Source organism: Molossus molossus, unplaced genomic scaffold, assembly GCF_014108415.1.
Source record: "Molossus molossus isolate mMolMol1 unplaced genomic scaffold, mMolMol1.p scaffold_m16_p_4, whole genome shotgun sequence".
Lineage (NCBI taxonomy): Eukaryota > Metazoa > Chordata > Mammalia > Chiroptera > Molossidae > Molossus > Molossus molossus.
Window position 1 is genome coordinate 74069848 of NW_023425377.1, and position 17398 is coordinate 74087245.

At 49.2% G+C, this 17398-nt stretch overlaps 1 protein-coding gene across 1 annotated transcript; it reads left to right on the top strand.

The window, feature by feature from the left end:
* Nucleotides 1–14574: 14574 nt before the first annotated feature.
* Nucleotides 14575–16143, top strand: S1PR5 (sphingosine-1-phosphate receptor 5). Its single transcript, XM_036241373.1, has one exon. The coding sequence runs from the start codon at nucleotides 14575–14577 to the stop codon at nucleotides 15742–15744; it is 1170 nt and encodes a 389-aa protein (XP_036097266.1). The 3' UTR covers nucleotides 15745–16143.
* The last annotated feature ends 1255 nt before the right edge of the window (nucleotides 16144–17398 follow it).

Sequence of the window (17398 nt, forward strand, 5' to 3'; positions counted from 1 at the left end):
GCCATCTTGTAGCTGTACCACCTGGAACTCATCACCTCAATTGCCATAGAGGGACAAAAAGGAGACTGGAGAAGTGTATGGAGCTTTTTGATGCCTCTGCTCAGAAGTGAGTGACATAGTCATCTCTACTTACATTCAAATGGCTGGAATGAGTCAAGGAGCCACTTAATTCAATGTAGATTTTCATTAGATAGATACTGTTCTACCCTAAAAATGTCTGTCATGGGATCTAATGGATGAGTAGGAATTAGCCAGAGTAAAGAGAGGAGGAAAGGGCATTCCACTATTTCCAGCCAACATATTGATCAAATGTAAAGAGCAAGTAAAGACATTTAAAAACATGGAAGGGTTTGCCTGGCTGGTGTGGCTCAGTGATTGAGTGTTGTCCCATGGACTGAGAGGTCAAACGCCCGGGGTTGCCGGCTTGATCCCCAGTAGGGGGCATGCAGGAGGCAGCCAATAAATGTTTTGATCTCTCTTTCCCTTCCTCTCTGTCTAAAAAAAAAAAAAAAAAAAATTTAAGTATTTTAAAAATACATATATTCTTTTAAAAAATACAAATAAAAAAAGTAAAACATGGAAGGGTTCAAAAATATTATCTCCCACGGTCTTATATTTTCAGAAAGTTACTGCAGGATGCAATCCACTGAAACAAGGTGGTAAAGCAAGCAAAAATAAATAAAAATAAGCCCTGGCCTGTTTGGCCCAGTGGTTGGAGCGTCGGCCTGCGGTACAGAGAGACCCGGGTTCGGTTCCCGCTAAGGGCACGTACCTCGGTTGCAGTTTGTCCCCGGCCCTGGTTGGTCGTGCGGGTGGCAGCCACTCGATATGTCCCTTCACATCGATGTTTCTCTCTCTCTCTCTTCCTCTCTCTCCCTCCCGCTCTATCTGAACAAAAAATGGAAAAATGTCCTCGGTTGAGGATTAAAAAAATAAAAATAAAAATAAAAATAAAAATAAATAAATAAATAAATAAAAATAAAAACAAATAAATAAAGACATAATATTGATAAAATGGGTCCCAACCTAAGATATAAAGAGAATTACCATGAGGGTGAGAAAAGGAACTCCCCAAAAGAAAGAATCCAGGAGGAAAATAGAATTCTACCTGGCAGATTTGAACATTTAGAAAGTTAAATTGAGATACACACTCAGAACTTCGAAGAAAAACAAGTAAAGGGGAGGAAAGGCAATTAACTCCAGCTAGAGAAATTATACATTATAATAATGTATAATTACACTTCTTAATTGCATCCTTCAAAGAAAAAGGAAATTGCATTTCCATAGAAGCAATAAAAAGAATGTGAGTTGCCTGGCTGGTGTGGCTCAGTGGTTGAGCATTAACCTATGCACCAAGAGGTCACTGGTTCAATTCCTGGTCAGGGCACATGCCCAGGTTGTGGGCCGGATCCCCAGTTGGGTCATGCGGGAGGTGGCCAATTGATATTTTCTGTCATAGAAGTTTCTTTTTTTTTTTTTATCCTCACTCAAGGACATTTTTCCATTTTTTGTTCAGATAGAGTGGGAGAGAGAGAGAGAGAAACATTGACGTGAAAAGGACACATCAAGTGGCTGCCTCCCACACAACCAAACCAGGGCCAGGGACAAACCGTAACCGAAGCACATGCCCTTAGTGGGAACCGAACCCAGGTCTCTCTGGACCCCAGGCCAATGCTCTAACTGCTGAGCCAAACCGGCCAGGGCTCTCATCGATGTTTCTCTCTCTCTCTCCCTCTCCCTTCTTCTCTAAAAATCAATAAAGAAAAAAAATTTTTTTTTAATTTATAAAAAGAAAAAGAAAAAAAAGAATGTGAGTCACAAGGACACCAGGTGAATGTGTATCTCATATCCAGTTGATTACTCAGTGGCATCATGTGATGGCTGAGATGCATCTTAAACCCAATCTGCCCCAAACTGAACTTCCTAAATTGAACTGACCTTTCTGCAGCTCTGCAGCCTTCCAGTCTCAGATGCCTGAAACACAACCTCTCATGGTTTGGGGACTCTATGGCCCAAATGAAGGTGCTCAGACCAAACTTGGGATGACCTCCTCCCACATTCTCTAAGCAAAGCAATCCATCCCCCAGGGCAGGCGATTGTTCTAGTTATGGCATAATATGTGATCAGAGTTGGATCAATGAAATTCAGTACTGGGACTTCTGTTGAAACCCTGGAGTAGCTGGATGTCTTTTTCCGAGTGGCTGCTGAGTGGGGATAATGGATTCACAGTGCCAGGCAGACTCTCTGCCACTCAAAGGGGAGCTTGATGAGATGAAAGCCTAGATGAGCTAAGACACAGAGAGTTAGATTCTTAGTGAATCTAACTTGAATTAGATGGGTGTTTCTTTTCAAATATTTTTTTCTTTCCCTGGCCGGTTTGGCTCAGTGGTTAGAGTGTCAGCCCGTGGACCAGAGAGTCCCAGGTTCGGTTCCCGTTAAGGGCACATATCTTGGTTGCAGTTTGTCCCTGGCCCCAGTTGGGGTCGTGTGGGTAGCAGCAGTCGACCCCACTGATGGTGTGTCTCTCTCTTCCTTTCTCTCTCTCCCTCCCGCTCTATCTGAAGATAAATGCAAAAAATGTCCTTGGGTGAGGATGAAAAAAAGAAAAACATAAATTTTTTTTTTATTGATTTCAGAGAGAGAGAAACATCGATGAGAGAGAACATGGATTGGCTGCCTCCTGCATGCCCTCCACTGGGGATTGAACCCACAACCTGGGCATGTCAGGGCACGTGCCCTGACATTGAACTGACGACCTCTTGGTGCATGGGTCAACGCTCAACCACTGAGCCACACTGGCCAGGATAGATTGGTGTATATTGATTCAGCTATACCTGAAGTCAACCCAACTTCTAGATACCTAAATATTTAGTTACATGAGCCAGTTCATTCTTTTTTTCCCCCTCATACCAGTTTGAGTTATTTTTTTAGTTAAACTTAGTTGTTGTTGTTGTTTTGTATTTTTTTCTGGAACTTCCAACTAAACAAATCTTGATAAATGCAGTCCTCACTCAATGCCCAGCATTGCACTAAAGAGTTGACATAACTGTCTCATTGAACCCCATGAGGAAGGGAATAATGATGATTTCTATTTACTTGTTCAGGAGACTGGAGCTCACAGAGCTAAATCCATCTGCCTAAGCTCATTAGAGCGAGGATTCTAACCCACATCTATTTGACCCCATAACCTGCTCCTCTTTGACCCTGAGGATCAATGGCCAGATTTAGAGATTCAGAGGCAGGAGGTATGGTATCAGGAGAGGAGCAGGGGAGGGGGAACCAGAGCCAGATGCCAATGGTCAGAGCTCCTCAAACTTTCTTCAAAGGGCACCAAGGAGTTATGGAGGGTTGTAAGCAGGGGAAAGACAAGAGAAAGAACTTACTGCAGCATGGACAGTGGGATCAATAAAAATAGTAACAAAACATAATAACTATCCAAACCACAATGAGACACCACTTCACTCACTAGGGTAACTATAATAGAAAAGAATGCAAACTAAGCCCTGGCAGGTTTGACTCAGCTGTTAGAGCATTGGCCTGTGGTCCAGAGAGACCCGGGTTCGGTTCCCGCTAAGGGCATGTATCTCAGTTGCAGTTTGTCCCCGGCCCTGGTTGGGTCGTGCGGGTGGCAGCCACTCGATGTGTACCTTACACATCAATGTTTCTCTCTCTCTCTCTCTCTCTCTCTCTCTCTCTCTCTCCCCCCTCTCCCTCCCTCCCACTCTATTTGAACAAAAAATATCCTTGGGTGAGAATAAAAACAAAAAAAAGTAGAAACAATCAAATTGTACATCAGCTGATGAATGGATAAGCAAAATATTGTATAATTCATACATGAAACATTCAGCCATAAAAGAATGGCAACGTAATGATTCATACTATGACATGGATGAACCTTGAAAATGTGATGCTGAATGAGGGGAGCCAGACACAAAAGGCTACATTGTGTATGATTCCATTTATATGAAATGGCCAGAATAGGCAAATCCAGAGACAGAAAGTAGATTAGTGGTTTGTAGGGTCTGAGGGAAGGAGAAATGACTGTGCCAATGGGTAAGGAGTTTCCTTTTTGAGTGATGAATATTCTAAAATTGATTTTGACAATGGTTACACAACTTTATTAATACACTAAAAACCATAGAATTGTATATTTTAAATGGATGAATTGTATCCTATATGAATTATACCTCAATAAAGCTGTTAATAAAGAATACCTGACTTTGCCCTGGCCGGTTTGGCTTAGCGGTTAGAGTGTCGGCCTGTGGCCCTGAGAGACCCGGGTTCGGTTCCCGCTAAGGGCATGTACCTCGGTTGCAGTTTGTCTCCAGCCCTGGCTGGGTTGTACAGGTGGCAGTCACTCGATGTGTCCCTTTCACATCGATGTTTCTCTCTCTCTTCCTCTCTTTCCCTCCCACTGTATCTGAACAACAAAAAAAAAAAACGGAAAAATGTCTTTGGGTGAGGATTAAAAAAAAGAATACCTGACTTTTAGTGAGTGGTTGGCTCTGGGCCAGGCAATGATTACATTAACACTGACAAAATCACTGTGAAAACGAAAAAGACTTTCATGACTCAACTTTATAGGTGGGGAGACTGAGGTCAGCAAGGTTAAGCAAATCATACAAACACCAGAGACCTGACATTTGAGGCCCCACCACACCTGACCCTCTCCCCACCCCCAGTGTCACCCTCCCTTCACTTTCCCTCCTCTAAGCCAAGCTCCTGCCCAATTGATCTGATTACTCTTTCTTTTATACACACCTTTCCAGCCTCCAGGCTTTTGCAAGTGCTGATTTATTTATTTTATTAAATATGTTTTATTGATATATTTTATTTATTTATTTATTTATTTATTTATTTATTTATCTATTTTTATCCTCACCCGAGGACATTTTCCCATTTTTTGTTCAGATAAGAGGGAGGGAGAGAGAGAGAGAGAGAGAAGTATCGATGTGAAAGGGACACATCGAGTGGCTGCCACCTGCATGACCCATCCAGGACCGGGGACAAACTGCAACTGAGATATGTGCCCTTAGTGGGAACCGAACCCGGGTCTCTCTGGACCTCAGGCCTACGCTCTAACCACTCAGCCAAACCGGCCAAGGCCATGTGCTGATTTAATACCTGTGCCCAACTGTTCTTTTTCCTGCCCATGTAATCTGTGAAATAAATGTCTAAATGTGAGGGGGCAAGAGAGGAGATTCTGACTCCAAGTTTCCAAGCCTAACACCTGAGAAGTGAGGGGTACAAAGCGTGGGCACTTAGAGGGCTGCTTGAGGGGAAAGATCAGGGCCTTCTCCCGAGGATTTGGCCCCTGACCCATGCATTTGGAGCCCTAGGCTGGCTTTAACCCAAGGTGTAACTTGGAACACTGGAGGGAGGATAAGGTCAGATTTACCAGGTCTGGGGTGAGTAGGTGAGAGGAGAAAGGTGTGGTTCTAACCAATTTCTGCCCAGCAGCTCAGGACAAAGTAACCCTCCTCCCACCAAGCTGCCTTCTCCTTCCTTCCCCCTCCAAGTTCATAACCCCTTCTTAGAACCTTTTAGAATCTTTAATAAGAAGTCCACAAATAAAAAGAATGCCATTCAGCCCTGGCTGGTTTGGCTCAGCAGTTGGAGACTTAGCCTGTGGACCTCTGAGAGAGTCCTGGGTTCGGTTCCCGCTAGGGGCATGTACCAAAAAAAAAAAGAATGCCATTCAGCCATAACAAGAAATAAAGTCCTTAAGCCTGCTACAATGTGGAAGAACTTCAAAAACATTATGCTCAATGAAAGAACTGATACAAAAGGCCACAAACTGTACGATTTCACTTATTTTTTTAATCCTTACTCGAGGATGTTTTTCTATTTATCTTCAGGTAGACAGAGAGGGAGAGAAAGAAAGAGAGGGAGAAACATCGACATGAGAGGAACACATCGACTGGATGCCTCTGTCAAGACCCTGACCAGGGCTGGGGATGAACCGCAATTGAGGTATGTGCCCTTGGCTGGAATCAAACCCGGGACTCATTGGTCCATGGACCGATGCTCTACTGCTGAGCCAAACCGGCCAGGGCTACGATTCCATTTATATGAAGTGCCCAGAATAGGTAAATCCTTAGCGACAAAATGCAGATTGGAGGTAGCCAGGGGCTGGGGAAGGGGGTGGAGAATGACTACTTAATGGGCGTGGGATTTCTTTCTGAGAAAATAAAAATGTTTGAAACTAGGTAGAGGTGGTGGTTTCCTACCATTGTGAATGTACTCAATGGTACTAAATTGTTCCTTTAAATTATTAATATTGGCCCTGGTCGGGTAGCTTAGATGGTTAGAGGTCTTTCCAATGTGCCAAGGTTTTGGGTTCAATTCCCGGTCAGGGCACAGGCAATAATCAACCAAATAAATGCATGAATAGGTGGCACAGTAATTCTATCCTCTCTAAAATCAATAAATAATGCCCAGCCAGTGTGGTTCAGTGATTGAGCGTTGACCCATACACCAAGAGGTTACCAGTTTGATTCCGGGTCAGGGCACATGCACGATCCCCAGTGGGGAGCGTGTAGGAGGCAGCCAATTGATGTTCTCTCTCATCACTGTTTCTATCTCTCTCTCCCTCTCCCTTCCTTTCTCTCTAAAATCAATAAAGAAAAAAAGTTTGTTTTTGTTTTTGTTTTTATCCTCACCTGAGGACACTTTTTTCCATCTTTTGTTCAGATAAAGTGGGAGGGAAAGAGAGGAAGAGAGAGAGAGAGGAACATCGACACGAAAGGGACACATCGAGTGGCCGCCACCCGCTCAACCAACCATGGCCCGGGACAAACTGCAACCGAGGTACATGCTCCCAGCGGAAACTGAACCCGGGTCTCTCTGGACCGCAGGCCAATGCTCCAACCACTGAGCCAAACCGGCCAGGGCAAAAAAGTTTTGTTTTGTTTTTATCCTCACCCGAGGACATTTTTCCATTTTTTGTTCAGGTAGAGTGGGAGGGAGAGAGAGGAACAGAGAGAGAGAGAGAAACATTGATGCGAAAGGAACACATGGAGTGGCTGCCACCCGCACAACCGACCAGGGCTGGGGACAAACTGCAGCCAAGGTACGCGCCCTTAGCAGGAACCGAACCCGGGTCTCTCAGGACCGCAGGCCGACACTCTAACCACTGAGCCAAACCAGCCAGGGCAAAAAAGTTTTTTAATAATAAAAAAAAGGAAACATCAATGAGAGAGAACATTGACTGGCTGCCTCCTACATGCTCCCCATTGGGGATCTGGCCCACAACCTGGGCATGTGCCCTGACCAGGAATAGAACTGGCGACCTCTTGGTGCATGGGTCGATGCTCTACTACTGAGCCACACTGGTCAGGCTCTCATCAATATTTCTATCTCTCTCCCCCTCTCCCTTTCTCTCTCTCTAAAATCAATAAAAAATAAAAATAAAAAATAAAATTTTAAAATAAAATAATTAACTTTGTTATGTGAATATCACCTCAATTAAAAAACTAAAAATAAAAATGAAAAAAACAGAAACACCCCAGGCTTTTCTCAAGCTGATTCCTTTGCCAGAAACACCCTTCATATAGCTTTCTTGTTATTCTGATCTCAGCTCACTTTACCTCTTCAAAGAGGCCTTCCCTCCTCTCTGGATCTAAAATAATCCCTATTCACTCGCATATCGCATTATGACATGTTATTTGTTTATAGCACACACCCTTAGGCAGAATTATCTTTTTTTAAAAATCCTCATCCAAGGATATTTTTCCATCTATTTTCAGACAGAGTGGGAAGGAGGGAGGAAGAGAGAGAGAGAGAGAGAGACATCAGTATGAGAGAAACACATTGGCTGCCTCCCGCACTACCTGGACCAGGGCCAGGGACTGAAGCACAACCAAGGTACATGCTCTTGACCAGAATCGAATCCGAGACTCTTTGGTCCAAGGGCCCATACCACTGAGAACCAAACTGGCCAGGGTGGAATTATTGTTTTGATTGATTGATTGATTTGAGAGAGAGAGAGTGTGAACATAGAGTGAAACATAGATTTATTGTTTCACTTATTTATGCATTCATTAGCTGATTCTTTTTTTTTTTTGGTACGTGCCCCTAGCGGGAACTGAACCCGGGACTCTGGTCCGCAGGCTGCTGCTCCAACCGCTGAGCCAAACCGGCCAGGGCAGCTGATTCTTTTTTTAAATTCCTCATCCTAGGACATTTTTACATTTATCTTCAGACAGAGTGGGAGGAAGAGAAAGACACACATACACGTTGATTGCTTCCTGAAGGGCTCCAGTCAGGGCCGGGAGGACCTGCAACTGAAGTACTGCCCTTGACCGGAATTGAACCCGGGACTCTTAGATCCGAGGGCCGACGCTCTAACTGCTGAGCCAAACCAGCCAGGGCCATTGGTTGATTCTTTTTTTTTTTTTTTGCATTTATCTTCAGATAGAGCAGGAAGGAAAGAGGAACATCAATGTGAGAGAGACACATCGACTAGTTGCCACCCACACGACCCCAACTGGGGCCGGGAACAAACTGCAACCGAAGTACGTGCTCTTAGCAGGAATCGAACCCGGGACTCTCTGGTCCACAAGCCGATGCCCTAACCGCTGAGCCAGACTGGCCAGGGCCCATTGGTTGATTCTTATATGGGCCCTGACTGGGGATTGAACTCAAAATCTTGACGTATTGGGATGATGCTCTAACCAACTGAACTACCCTGCCAGGGCAAAGCTCATTTCTTTTTAGTGCTGACCAAATAAATATTCCATTGTCTGGATGGATGTACCACAGTTTATTTATCCACTCACCTGTGAAGGACACCTTGGTTTCTTCCAAGTTTTGGCAATTATGAACAAAGCTGCTAGCAACATCATGTGCAGGTTTTTGGGTGGGCCATACTTTATTCCTTAGAAACAAGGCACCAAGTCCAGCCTCTCTCAAGGAGAGGGGAGCTTAGCTCCAACCCTTAAAGGGAAGAGTGTAAAAAATTTGTGGACAAAGATTAGCGACCAAAATGATTAATAATATTCTAGGGGAGAAACTTTGTTACTATGCAAATGTCCTGTTTCTCTTTAAAGCTTTTGCCATTAACTTTTCCATTGATCAGTAGATTCTCTGTGCAGCAATTATTGCAATGGTATTCTAATGTTAGTTTTCTATTTTCATCATTCATTTTACATGTATTCATTAGAATTCTTCTCTCAGGATAATGTGTCCCTTCTACCCCACTTTAAACTTGATTCAGTAATGTCTTTAAATCAGTATGGACTTGCACTCATTTATTTTATTCTTTGGGTTATAATGAAAGAATATTGCTATTTATTTTGTTGTGCAAATTGTTCACTGTGGCCAGTGAGAGTTCGTTTAGGCTGGTTCCTATGTCCTTTTGGCTCTTTTTTTTAAAGCACTTTTTGGCATTTAAAGATGCCCCAAGATCATTTTGCATTTTTTTTGTTTTTAATCCTCACCCGAGGACATTTTTTTCCATTTTTTTTGTACAGACAGAGTGGGAGGGAGAGAGAGGAAGAGAGAGAGAGGGAAACATCGATGTGAAAGGGACACATCGAGTGGCTGCCACCCGCACGACCAACCAGGGCCGGGGACAAACTGCAACCGACGTACGTGCCCTTAGCGGGAACCGAACCCGGGTCTCTCCGGACCGCAGGTGGACACTCTAACTGCTGAGCCAAACTGGCCAGGGCTATTTTGCATTTTTTTCTACCCAACCCTAATGTCAGCCATTTCTCTAAGGAGCCCTGGTTCCTACTATTGGAAAACGGTATTTACAAACCCAGATCTGGGTGCTTTTACTTATTGCTACTAGGATGTCACTGCTTCTGGGGACAGACAGAGCTAGGATATATGTGGGTGTGTCTTAACCCATGTATGCACACATATCTGTATTTATTTTCATATCTATTAAAAATAAACATGTCATACTGATAACCCCAGTCTAGCACCACATTGACTATTTGTAACTTCCTTCTCCAATAGCATGAATCCTGGCTGTCAGTGTCTACAGCATATGTACTGATTTGTTCAATGCTAGCATATAAATAGATCCAGAACTGTTAACCTGTATCCCTGAGAAACAAATATACTGAGTGTACTACAGTACAGTGTTGCTGTACAATTCAGACAGAGGTTTGTAGAAGAAACCTCTGAGCTAAGCAAACAAACCTGTGGTTGTGATCTGGAGTTGGCCCTCTGGGCTCCAGTGTGAGACCCTCATGACTGTACTGGTCACTGGCCATGAGAAGTTGTCAGTTCACACCTCAGTGCAGCCATATTCACTGGTTGGTGGAGGATGGAGAGGGAGGATGGGACCTCTGCTGCAGTCCTCTGGTTTTCTTGATGGGTGGATATCTGAGGGGACCATGAGAGACATTTTGCCCTTTCAGAGATGCAGACACCATGGCTCCGTAAGAAGAGTGGGTGAAGACTGGATGAGGTGGCCTCTCCAGGTGAGGGCCCTGGCAGCAGAACCTGCCAGGCAGGTATGCTGGCCCAGGCATGCATTAGGCAAGTGGATTGTGGCAGGATTTCAGAGGCCGGGGTGCCCTTCCCCTGAGAAGAAACCAGGCTTGGCTGGGGTGGGTGTGGGTTGGGAAGCTGGTGTTGCCTGGGACCCTAGATGGGACCTGAGTGAAGTCCCCTCCTGATGCTTCTGCGGGGGATACAGTGGTGACCAGTAGTACCCGAGCTAACACTGGGCTCTCAATGCATGTCCCAGCTCTTTTCCAGTTGTTGCTTTTATCCTCAACAACATCTCCCAGAGTGGGCACTGTTATCTCTATTTTACAGATGAGGCCACCAAGGCTCAGAGGAGCATCAGCTCAACAGAGTCTGGCTCCAGAATCCCAGCCTTTAACATTTACACAAGGGCTGGGCAGAGGGACAAACAGGGTCCCTGCCTTCTTGGAGCTGGGACATACAAAAGCTGAGAAGAATAAATAAATAATCAATGTAATTGCAGATGGTGCTGACTGTAATGTGAGGTCAGGAAAGAGGGGGACAGATCAAGGAAGGCCTCTCTGAAGGAGGTGACCAGCTGGAAAGGGCTGGAAGAAGGGTATTCCAGGCAGACTAATTCCCAAGTGCCAAGGTCTTAAAGTATGTGAGGAACAAGGGAGAGGCCAGTGAGGCTGGAAGAGAGTAAGGCACAGAAGAGAGAAGTAAGGAGGTGAGACATACAGGGCCTTGTGGGCCCAGATGAGGGCGAGTGCTTACTCAGAGACATAGGGATCCATGGTAGAGTTTGGAGCAGGAGAGGGATGGGATCTGAATTTTAAGGGCTGTGGCTGCAGGTGTGGAAAGGCAGTTAGGGATGGAAACACAGACTCCTCCAGGAGGTTCCTAAGATCTGCCTTATCTGGGGACCCTGAGTCCCTAGGATACTGTCTATGGGAAAGAGGTGCCTGGAGGAGGCAGGAGTGGGAGGTGCTGGGACCGTGGCAGGAAGAGCCTCTCTCCGGTGCTTCTGGGTGAGATTGCCGCCTGGGAGGTGTGAAGCAGCCACCCTCCCACCCATGGGTGTGGCTTCCCCTTGTAGAAAAGCTTCTTTTATGGAGGCCTGCTGTGTGCTGAGTGTGATCCTGCTGCTTCTGGGATTCCTCAGGGCTCATTTCAGCAGGCTTGGTCCTCAGAGCTGTGGGGCGCTTGCAGTACACAGCGTTACCCCTAACCCTCGCCCCTTCCCTCCCCGCCATGGGTCCCACCGGCTGCGCTGCCTGGCGCGCGGCATAAATTGGTCAGTGCAGGCAGGAGCGGTTTTGTCTCCCGGAGGAACAGCGGGGACAGGAGACTAGGGGGTCTGCAGGGGCTACCTGAGGTCGCGATCTGGCCTGGGTGTCTCTCTCAGTCCCTCTCCCGAGGATGCCCAAAATCCACCCCTTCTCAGCCTCCCGTCCATCGCCCCTGAGGCGCCCTCACACTACACGCGTCCGGCAGAGGTTGCGGCAGCTGAGGCAAACGGCCCCGCCCTGGGGGAAGTTTAGGGCAGCCAGTCCCAGTTCCCCTTCGGCGCTGTGGCATCTGGTGTGAGGGTGAGGGAGCTGGGCCTGGCCAGGGAGCTCCTGGGAACTGGGAATTGGGGGATGCGGGGCCAGCTGCGACTGGCCTGCTGGAGGAGCAGAAGCCTGGGAGAGGCGTGGGAAAGCGACAGAAAGACACACACACACACACACACACACACACACACACACGGAGAAACAGAGATGAAGACTGGGAGAGAAGCGATGAGAGAGAACTGCAGAGGAAGTGGGAGATAATCATTCATTCTCACTCACTCAGCGGATACTTAAAGGGCATCGGCTTTATCCCGGCAGTGCTCACGATAGGCAAAATCCCTGTCCCCGTGGGTCTGCCAGTTTAGTGGGGACTCAGCCCAGAAAAACCATAGATGAGTAAATCCCATTCTCCGGAGCGATAAGAGTGGGGAAATGGAGTAACCAGGGGGGCGCATGATTCAGATCCTCCTTATCTGGGGGGCAGGGAGCGGAAGTTCTCACCAGAATCCTTCCTGAGCCTACCCTCCCCCGGTTGCCCCAAACCCGGGGTGGGATCGAAGAAATCGGGAGCTACCCCCGCTGGGGGTGGGGACTCAGGCTACAGCGGCCCCTGCAGAAGACCCTTCTTCACCAGCGCTGCAGGGATTCCTCCGCGGACCAGGCATTCTTGGGATGCTGCCCAGGAGGGTCTGTTGGAAGGTAAACAGAAAATGGGGAGGGAGCAGTGCCTAGGAGCTCAAGTACAGAGGGGATCCCTCTGCTAGGGGTGGGGGTGAGAAGAGAGGCTCAGGCTGTGGACGCCTCGGCTGAGAACCGCTCCCTTTCTCGGGTCTCCGGGTCCTCCCACTGCTACGGAGCGTCCCTGGGAGGGCATCCCAGGTCCGGAGGGGGCAGCCGAGGCCTCGCCGGTGCCAGTCGCCGCCGGGACGCGCTCCGGTGCCGCGGCGGGTGGCACAGACTGGCAGCCACGGGCTTTGCCGGAGCCCAAGGGGAGGGGCAATTGCTTTAGACCTCTGGAGCTCGGCGTTGCGGGCCTGCCCCCCGCTTCCCCTTCCCGCCAGCCAGCTCCAGTCCCGCCCCCTCAGCGGTATCTGATCTCTGGACTCCGGGCTGCAGGACCGCGGTAGGCGCACGACCAGGGCGCGGGGTGAGTGTAACGCACTGGGTCCTTGGGGCGCGCAGGGCTTGGTCTGGACCGGAAAGGTTACCCTGGCCATTACGCGGGTCCCCTTACTTGGAGTTCTCGGGCTTTTCCCGGAGATCTCTGAGGAAAGCCGGCGACTCCCCGGCTAGCTGCTGGCGTGGGCTGGGGGTGGGGGCGCCTGGAATCTTTGGGCCTCGTCTTCGTCTTCCGGCCACTCTGCTGCAAGTTTCCTTACCTGAGTACTGCTGCCAGGCAAGCCGAGGCCAGGCGGGAGGTGCAGAGGCCGTGACCCTCTTTGCAGTGCCCCCATCAGAGCGAGTGCAACCCGTGTCTGCGTGTATTTGATTGCCCACTCCCTCCTGCGTGACTGAGTCCCAGACTCTCTGTAGGTCTATATTTGCGCCTGGTTCCCTGTGTACAACTGAAGCCGTCTGGCATGCATTTGCTCCAGCCAAGTCCAAATAAGTCGATTCTCCTCCCCAGGCCTTGGTTTTCTCATCTGTTGAGTGGGACCTGCACCATTACCTAATCATTTCTGCGTGGCTGTGTTTGTGTGTGAGCATGAAAACCTTTGTGCCTCTTTCATTTCGAGGTACTTCTTTGCAGCCTCAGTTTTCTTGTCTGTAAGTGGGACTAAGGAGAGAGTTGTCCAGGGGATTAAAGGAAGCATTCGCAAGGGAATTATTATTATACTTTAATGACATGTGTGCCCCTCTATAAAAGCCTATCTGTGTGATGTGGATCCTGTCTGTTGCCCTGGGCTATGCCTCTGTGGAATGGGTGGATAGGCTCAGCTTTCTCACTTTTTTTTTTTTTTTTTGCAGCGAATGAAGGGGTTTTGGCAGGAAAAAGCATTGTGTGTAGCAAGACATATAGATTGTGGAGCTCAGGGCTCCAGGCTGAGTATGGGTTGAGGTTGTGAAATTGTGGCCTGTGTGACTGGGTGTGAGACCCTATCTGCATGTGGCTGAGTTTGTACTGCTGTATGCCTTGGCCTGTGTCGCTTTATCCATGGGTGAATGTATTTTCGTGTTTTCCCGATGGGATCTGACTGTATTTTTGCCCTAGTTTGTGACTGTGTGTATGTCCCTGTAGTTGTCACTGTATTTGTGTGTCCCTTTTTGTGTGTGACTGTATTTATGTGCATTCTGTCTGTTTATGGTTGAGTATGCCTCTGGATATCCCTGCTTGTGTGTGTTATAAGTATCCCTCAGGAACTGTGGGACTGTGACACCCTGTCCCCTAATATTATTTTTTTGTCTGCCTGTCACCATGGCCCTCCCCCTTCCATCCCGAACTCCCCCTGCGCCCCAATGGGGTGAAGGGCAGGAGGTTGGGGCCCCTTTCCCTGTACTGCGAGGCCCGTGTCCGCCTCCGCAGGCCGCGAGGATGGTGCATGCCGAGCCTGACACTGCACCGGCCTCTCCGCAGCCTTTGGGCGTGTGGCCCATGGAGCCGGGGTTGCTGCGGCCTGCGCCGGTGAGCGAGGTCATCGTCCTGCACTACAACTACACCGGCAAGCTCCGCGGTGCTCGCTACCAGCCCGGCGCGGGGCTGCGCGCCGACGCTGTCGTGTGCCTGGCGGTGTGCGCGCTCATCGTGCTGGAGAACTTGGCGGTGCTGTTCGTGCTCGGACGGCACCCACGCTTTCATGCGCCTATGTTCCTGTTACTGGGCAGCCTCACATTGTCTGACCTTCTGGCAGGCGCTGCCTATGCCGCCAACATCCTGCTGTCCGGGCCGCTCACGCTGCGCCTGTCGCCCACACTCTGGTTCGCACGAGAGGGTGGCGTCTTTGTGGCGTTAGCCGCGTCCGTGCTGAGCCTCCTGGCCATCGCACTGGAACGTCGCCTCACCATGGCGCGCCGGGGACCCGCGCCCGCCGCCCGTCGGGGACGAACGCTGGCGCTGGCGGCCGCGGCTTGGGGCGTTTCGCTGCTCCTCGGGCTACTGCCAGCGTTGGGCTGGAATTGCCTGGGCCGCCTGGACTCCTGCTCCACGATCCTGCCGCTCTACGCCAAGGCCTACGTGCTCTTCTGCGTGCTCGCCTTCCTTGGCATCCTGGCTGCCATCTGTGCGCTCTACGCGCGCATCTACTGCCAGGTGCGTTCCAACGCGCGGCGCCTGCGGGCGCACCCTGAGGCTGTAGGGGGCTCCTCCAGCAGGGCGCGCTGCACGCGGCGCTCACTGGCTCTGTTGCGCACTCTCAGCATAGTCCTCCTGGCCTTTGTGGCATGTTGGGGACCCCTCTTCCTGCTGCTCTTGCTCGACGTGGCGTGCCCGGCGCGGGCCTGCCCAGTGCTCCTGCAGGCCGACCCCTTCCTTGGTCTGGCCATGGCCAATTCTCTTTTGAACCCCATCATCTACACGCTCACCAGCCGCGACCTGCGCCACGCCCTCCTTCGCCTGGTCTGCTGCGGCCGTCGCCCTTGTGGCCAAGGTCCTAGAGCCTCCCCGCAATCTGGGAGCGCCGCTGGGGCTTCGGATGGCCTGCACCGCTGGCTACCCCCAAGCCTGGATGGCAGTTCCAGCCGCTCCGAGCACTTGTCGCCCCAGCGGGACGGGGAGGACATCAGCGGCTCCACCGGCGCACCAACAGCAGCACCAGTCGCAAAATGACGCCCTCTGAACCTCCACTGCCCTCCCTAAGAGCTATTTTGCAGACCCTTTCTTTTTAAATAATGGAATTTATAGGAAAACCAGCCGAAGATATTGGAGAGAGGAGACGCATGGAAAAGTATTTTATTGGCGCTAAAACCCACAACGGTGAACAAAACAGACAAAAATCGCTGTCCTTGTGGAATTGACATTCTGGTGGGGGCGCAGCAGATAATGGAGTGAAGAAATCATGGAGATAGTTCCAGTGACAATATAGTGATGTGATGATGGTCAGAGGAGGCCTCTCTGCAGAGGTGGTGACAAGTCATGTGAGCTGAGACTTAACTGTTCTGGGAACACCTGAAGCAAGAGCATTTACTGTGAGGGAACAGCAGGTGCAAAGGCCCTGAGGCTGGAATGTGTCTGTATGTTCAATTTTTTTAAATGTTATTATTGAGTTTTTAGAGAGAGAGGAAGGGAGAAAGAGATAGAAACATTCAAGTGAGAGAAACATCGATCAGCTGCTTCCTGTATGACCCCCACTGGGGATGGAGGAATCAAACAGGGGCCTCTCAGTCCACAGGACAATGCTCAATCCACTGAGCCACACCAGCTGGGCTGTCCATGTGTTCTATGAAAAGCAAAGGATTCAGGTGTGGCTAGAGCAGTGGTGGAAGTGAGAGTGGGAGGAAACAAAGGCAGGGAGATTGCTGGGCAGATCACTCAGGGCCTGTGGACTCAGGGGAGGACTTTACTTTTGCTCTAAGTGAGGTGGAAGCCATGGAGAGTTCTAGATAAAGGAGGGACTTGACTTGGTTCAGGTATTCACAGATCTCTATGTGAGGCAAAGGTGGTAGTTAGAAGAACAAGGTGAAGGTGAAGATGGGGACTCAGACCGTGTGGATCCTGGATAGATTTTGGAAACAGCAGACACAATTACTGAGGAATTGAGTATGGGAGGGAGAAAGGAGTCAAGGACAGCTCTCCAGTTTAGATGAGAGGACACCAAAGATGGCACTCTACAATTTGACTCTGGAAGACTCAGTCAGTTCTTAGCTGAAACAAGATTTCTTTGACTGTGGTGACAGACACTTCATAAAAATAAAAATATAATAAAATAATAAGAACAATTACAGCTTATTGTGCCTGGCTAGTCATCCCACAGTGGTAGGCCCAGGACACACCTTTTGCTCTCCCTTACTGCAATCTTGCAAGGTGGATTTCCTCATCCCAATTTTACAGGTGAGAGAACATTTTACAGGTGAAGCAGTGAGTATCTTGCTCCATTGCCTGAGCCCAGGCTGTCAGGCCCCCAGGCCTGCAGAGGCACAGGCCTGGTGTCTGGCTCCTTCGGAGGGGGTCTGCATTCTCGGGCCGGGGCGATACCAGAGCCCCGTTTGTGCCCATAAAAAGGCTCCAGACAAGCTGGCCACGGTCCCTGGCTGTCCCCAGGCGCATTCTTGACCTCTGTGAGGTGGGGCTGGAGCGGGGAACTTCAGGCTCAGACTGAGAAACGCCTCCTGTCGGGAGACAGCGGAACTGCAGGCAGTCGCAAAATGTGTTTTAGGGGCACTGACCCAGCCAGACCACGCACACGGGAAATCAACTTATTTATTGGAGCACAAACACACTCAAGCCTGGGGTTACAGTCACAGGACTCTCCCAGGACTGGACT